This window comes from Vipera berus (assembly GCF_964194415.1).
Source record: "Vipera berus genome assembly, chromosome: 3".
NCBI classification, from domain to species: domain Eukaryota; kingdom Metazoa; phylum Chordata; class Lepidosauria; order Squamata; family Viperidae; genus Vipera; species Vipera berus.
In genome coordinates, this window is record NC_138204.1 from 3,078,479 (window position 1) to 3,084,980 (window position 6,502).

General features: G+C 47.7%; 1 protein-coding gene across 1 annotated transcript; it reads left to right on the plus strand.

Annotated features, from left to right (window-relative positions):
• Positions 1-564: 564 nt before the first annotated feature.
• Positions 565-3,068, plus strand: NRSN2 (neurensin 2; the record flags this gene model as incomplete). The annotated part of the gene is made up of 2 exons (XM_081322795.1): positions 565-753; positions 2,700-3,068. The coding sequence occupies 2 exons, from the start codon at positions 565-567 to the stop codon at positions 3,066-3,068; spliced, it is 558 nt and encodes a 185-aa protein (XP_081178921.1).
• Positions 3,069-6,502: the final 3,434 nt, after the last annotated feature.

The following is a 6,502-nucleotide window of genomic DNA, read 5'->3' on the forward strand; positions in this document are numbered from 1 at the left end:
AAGAAGAGACTGTCTGAAACGGAAATAGGATCTCCTGTCTGAGCAGGGGGCTGGACTAGATGACCTCCGAAGTCCCCTCCAACTCTGTTATTCTACATACACTAGTCTTCGATTCACAACGGTGCGTTTATTGACCTCTGAAAGTCAAAACGGGACTGAAAAAAGTGACTTTTCACCATTTTTCATACTTATAACCATTACAGCATCTCCATAGTCACATGATTTACATTCAAATGCTTGTCAACTGACTCACATTTATGACGGTTGCAGCGTTCTGGGTCACACAATCCCCCCCCCTTTTTTTTGCGAGCCTCTGATGAGCAAAGTCAATGGGGAGGTCAGATTCATTTAGCAACCGTGTTACTAACTTAACAACTGCAATGATTCTCTTCACAACCGTGGTAAGAAAAGTAAAATGGGGGAGGGGGGCGCCGCAGGGAAATCACTTAACAACTATCTCGCTTAGTAGCAGAAATTTTGGACTCAATTGCGGTCGTAAATGGAGGACTACTTATAATGCTATGCAATCCACTCTGACCTGCCTGCTTTCTGCCTGCAGGACGGATGGCCACAGACGGAGAGCACACCTGTGGCTGCCAACGGGGTCCAAGCATAGAACAGGGCAAGTGGTACGGCGTCCGTTCGTACCTGCATCTTTTCTACGAGGATTGCACTGCCACCCAGTCGGAGGACAATTTGGAGAATGCTGCTACGTCCCCCACCAAGGGGGGCCGGACCCCCGTCTTCTGGAAGGTGAGATTTTTCAACCAGGATCCAAGTACCCATTGCTTTGTGGCGTGTTCTCTGAGCACAAACAGAGTGCCCTTCCCACAATGCACTTGCCCAGATTGCAAGTGGGGAGATGATGTTATTTATTAAATTTATAGAACATCAGTATCCCAAACAATCCTGCGCATCTTGCAATACAATAAAAAAAAAAGGATCCATAACGGGCCCTTTGTGGCCTCCCGCCCCACTCCTCCCACTTAGCTCTGTGCACGATTTTCTTGGCCCCTTTAAGACTGGTGGACTTCAACTCCCAGAATTCCTCTGCCAGCCATACTGGCTGGGGAACTCTGGGAGTTGAAGTCCACCAAACTTAAAAGGGGAAATTTGGAGAACCCCCCCCCTTCTCTAGGTCAGGCAGCTAGGTGGGAAAACATCTGACTCAGTGGCAACGAGGTTGGGTTGGAGGCAAACATATGCTGGGAGATTGCATAAGGCTTTTGAAAAATTGTGGGGGGTGTGTGTCCAAAAGCTGATTTGCAGCCCCTTACCCCTTTCTGGTCAGGACCCAAACCACTTTGGTTAGTCTCTGGGATGACTCTGTTGCCACCTACAGGCAAGGATTGGATCTTCAGGTCACTTTAAGGACTACTTCAAGATGTGTGGACTTCAACTCCCAGAATTCTCCAGCCAGCAATGCTTTTCTGTAAGATTGATATCATTTTAGTATATGAAAGAAAGCTTCTGAAAACAAGATTGTGCACAGAAAAGCAGGGCCTTCACACACAGCCCTCGCCCCCCCCCCAAGTGCTGCATTCACACAACTCGGTCAATCAGGTCACTGAAAGAGCTAACAGCTGCTTTTTGTGCAACACACTAAGCTTGGGTAGCACTAATCATGATTTGTTTGGTTTGGGGCTTAGGTTAAGTTGGTTAAAGGCCCAGTTTGTCAAGTTAGCTTATTACTACAGGTAGTCCTCGACTTACAGCCGTTGGTTTAGTGACCATTCAAAGCTGCAACAACAGTGAAAAAAGTGACTTTTGACTGTGTTCCACGCTTACAGCAGCAACCCGTGGTCATATGATCAAAATTCAGATGCTTGGCAACTGGCTCGGATTTATGACGTTTGCAGCATCCCGTGGTCATGTGATCCCCTTTTGCGACCTTCCGACCAGCAAAAATGAATGGGGGAAAGCCAGATTTGTTTAATGAATGCATGGCTCACTTAAGAACTGCAGCGATTTGCTTAACAACTGTGGTGAGAGAGGGCACAACATGGGTGCAGAACTCGCTTAACAATAGTCTTGCATAGCAACAGAAATGTTGTGCTCCGTTACGGTCGTAAGTCGAGGATGACCTGTAAAACCTCCTAATGGCCGGGCTCTGGAAGAAGATGAGATGAGATGAGATGAGATGAGATGAGATGAGATGGTAAGTTAAGTTAAGTTAAGTTAAGTTAAGTTAAGTTAAGGTAAGGTAAGGTAAGGTAAGGTAAGATAAGATAAGATAAGATAAGATAAGATAAGATAAGATAAGATAAGATAAGATAAGATAAGATAAGATGATAAGATAAGACAACCTTTATTGTCATTTTTTTTACTGTGGGCACAGCGGCACACATCAAAAATGAAATTTAGTTGCCCACTCTCAAAGTGAAACACACACCTAAACATACTATATACAACATATGTATAGACCCAAACCCTACATATTCATAACAAATAAATATTAAAATACTGTCCATCTTGAATATATAACGGAAGGAGGAAGCCTGAGAGATCACAAGGTTAATGCTGTATGGAACGAAACTATGGCTGAATCTGGATGTTCTGCTACGGATACCACGAAGCCCCCTCCTCCCAGAAGGGAACAAGGATAACAGGTCGTGGAGAGGGTGTGTCGTGTCCCAGACAATCTTACGTGTGTAGTGCACGTACGGATGCTGTCTCTCATTCTACCTTCTCCTTTCAAGGTGACGCTTTCAGCCAGCGCTCTGCTGTTGCTCACCAGCGTGGCAGCTCTAACCACGGGGTCCCTCCTGCCCTCCAGGTTGGAGGACATCGGTGAAGCTGAGTTTGTGGTGCTGGACCAGCGAGCCGTAGAGTACAACGGTGCCCTGAGCATCTGCCAAGCTGTCGGAGTGGTACTATGCACCGTTGGTGGGGTGTTGCTGCTGGCCTCGTTTATATTGTCCAGACTTGGCAGAAGGAACCGGACTGGCTATCCGGATGAAAATGGCAAGGAAGAAGCCCCCCATCCGTGGGGTACCATCGTCTCAGCGACCCCCGCCCCTTTCCAAGTCTCCTGGATACAGGGCGTCCAGCCAAAGGGAGAGATGTGAATTCAAATTCACCAAAAGCTGTTCAGGCGTCAACCTTCAAGATAGGTGGACTTCAGTTCCCAGAATTCCCCAGCCAGCGCATGCTGGCTGGGGAATTCTGGGAGTTGAAGTCCTTCTATCCACAGCTGTGCGCAGGTGGAAAGCTGTGTTCCACGTCCAGAGACAGCGCTGTTTTTCCTTGTAACAGCCTCACTGGAGGATCCACGTTAGGAGAAAAGGTGCGCACCCCCCCCCTTGGGCAGAGCTGAAAGGTAGACTGTTCTGCAACCTGGAGGTTCTGTCACCTGCCTTAGGTAAACACAACCTTCCATACCAGGGAGGAACATAGGAGAGAAACTCAGCAGGGAAAAGAGAAACCAACTTGGGGAAAGTGATCTGGTGTTTTCATTCTGCAAACACCAAATCCCGAAGCGAAAAGGTATTTAGTGGTCCCGTGTAAACTTCCCACCTGTAACATGGAGGAACTTTCGACCGCCATTCCAAAGTCGGAAACAAACCTGGAGCAGAAACCGTGTTGCAAAAACTCAAAGGTTATTATTTCGATTTGGGGCTGTTGCTTTTTTCAGTTCGGGCCTGCTAACAGCTGAGTTGATGATCCGCTGAGGACAGGTAATCCTTGACTTACAACTATTCGTTCGATTTTACAACGGCATTGAAAAAAGTGATTTCAACCGTCCACACGCTTACGGCCCTATGGTCATGCGAACAAAATCCCGGCGCTCGGCAACTCGCATGTATTCGGGATGGTTGCAGCAGTCCAGGGTCACGTGATCTCCATTTGCAACCTTTCCCATCCAGCTTCCAACAAGGAAAGCCAATAACGGAAGCCGGATTCGCTTAATGACCGTGTGATTCATTTAACGACTGCAGTGATTTGCTTAACAGCCGTGGCAAAAAAGGTATATTGGGTATGATTCACTTAACAACCACCTTGTTTAGCGACTGAAATTGTGGCTGTAAGTCGAGGACTATCTGTAACAGCAGGGTCGCGGCAGGGTCTACCTCCCTATTTCTGCTTTGGTATCTTCCCTCCATTCCTCAATTACACCTTGTTTTAACTTGGGAGATGCCCAAAGTGGGGGGAGCCAAGCAGACAGATCCTTCCCTTTACTACAGGGGTCTTCAAACTTGGCCCTTTTATGACTTGTGGACTTCAACTCCCAGAATTCCTCAGCCAGCAAAGCTGGCTGAGGAATTCTGGGAGTTGAAGTCCACAAGTCATAAAAGGGCCAAGTTTGAAGACCCCTGCTTTACTACTTCAGTGCCTCGATTGATGAGTATCTCCTTGCCGATTGGTGGTGAGCAGAAGGAGGCGGGCAACAAAAACCAGTGGAGAAACCAATCGCTTGGTCTGGAATGAGCAGCCGAATGCACCAATCAGGAGAGGCCATTTGACAGCCGCTTAGTAAAGACAGGAATGGAAGTGGGAGGAGCATCAGTTGTGGAGGCCGTACCATTTTCTGACTCAAGAAGGGGGGGAAACTCCATAGCGGGAAAGACCATCAGAGACACAGGGGAGGGCAGCTGCGCAGAACCTTTCTGCTTTCATGTGGTCCTCTGCTTGAGGGAAGAGACCAGCTCAGAATAATAAAGACTGAAATAAGTGCATTTGCATGGATTAATTGTGGATTGGGGGGGGAGGGAAAGAGAGACACACTTTTTAAAAATATAATCTTGCGTTTCTCAGAGAATGCCAGGCAGTCAGGAGTCTGTCTGGGTGTCTCTTCCTGTTATTCCCACAACAACCCTTTGAGGTAGGCTGATCGGAATGACCAAAAGTAAACCTGACTGATTCTGTGTCCTCTGTCAGCTTTCCACACAGACAGTAAGAAGTCAATATTTTTCCCAAGGTGGTAGAAAGGCAGTTGTTGTTAGCTGCGAAGTCATGTCCGACCCATCGCAACCCTATGGACAACGTTCCTCCAGGCCTTCCTGTCCTCTACCATCTTCTGGAGTCCATTTAGGCTCACGCCTACTGCTTCAGTGACTCCATCCAGCCACCTCATTCTCTGTCGTCCCCTTCTTCTATTGCCCTCAACTTTTCCCAGCATTAGGCTCTTCTCCAGTGAGTCCTTCCTTCTCATTAGGTGGCCAAAGGATTTGAGTTTTAGCTTCAGGATCTGGCCTTCAAAAGAGCAGTCAGGGTTGATCTCCTCTAGGACTGACCGGTTTGATCGCCTTGCAGTCCAAGGAACTCGCAGGAGTCTTCTCCAGCACCATAGTTCAAAGGCCTCCATTCTTTGGCGCTCAGCCTTTCTTATGGTCCAGCTTTCACTGCCGTACATTGCAACTGGGAAGACCATAGCCTTGACTATACGCACTTTTGTTGGCAGGGTGATATCTCTGCTTTTTAGTGTGCTGTCTAGATTTGCCATGGCTTTCCTCCCCAGGAGCAAGCGTCTTTTAATTTCTTGGCTGCAGTCCCCGTCTGCGGTGATCTTGGAGCCCAGGAAAAGAAAGGCAGACCACTTGCTAAAAGAGACCCACTTCCAGAGTCCCGGCAACCTGATGGCCACTCAAACGTTTCCCAGCCTTCCTTATACTGTCCAGCTCATAAAAAAGCATAGGAGCTTAAGATAGTCCCTTCATTTAAAATCATTCAATGACCAAAGTTAAACAGCACAGGGGGAAGTGACTTATGATCATTTTTCACACAACCGTTGCAGCATCACATGCTCAAAATTCGGACCCTCGGGAACTGACTCATATTTATGACGGTCGCAGTGTCCTGGGTGTGTGTGTATCACGTGATCCCCCTTCTGCGACCTTCTGACAAGCAAAGTCATTGGGGAATCCGGATTCATTTAACAGCCGTGTTGCTAATTTAACTGCAGTGATTCACTTCGCAATTTTGTGGCCAGAAAGGGCGTAAAATGGGGAAGACATTCACTCAACTGCCTTGTTTAGCGACAGAAATGGTGGGCTCAGTTGTGGTCGTAAGTCGAAGACTGCCTTTTATTGCATTTGGCAAACCAGAGATCACAGGACTGGGATCCAGCCCAGGAAATTCATTTGAAATCCCAACTGCAGCAGGATTGCTGCCCGGCCCTAGCTATCATCCGTTTCCCATTTCGGCTGACCGACATTTCCTGAAAAGTTGCCCAAGATTTCTGCTTTTCCCACAGTCCGAGGTCAGCAAAGTAGCTTGAGGCCACATCCGTTGGCTAACTCTGGATGGAAAAGCTTCTCTTAAAGGCTTCTTGGTCCCCAAGAAACAAACGGAATCTGCTTTTCGATCGTGGCTGGAATTGACAGCAAGGGTACAGGGGTGTGTGTGTGTGTGGGTGTGGGTGTGTGTCACAAAGCCCCAGGCAGTGACTAAATCCCAGCACTTGTACACCCAATGCACGTCTAGTGCATCCAGTTTTGGTCGCCACAATTTTAAAAACTATGTTGAGACTCTGGAAAGAGTGCAGAGAAGAGCAACAAGGATG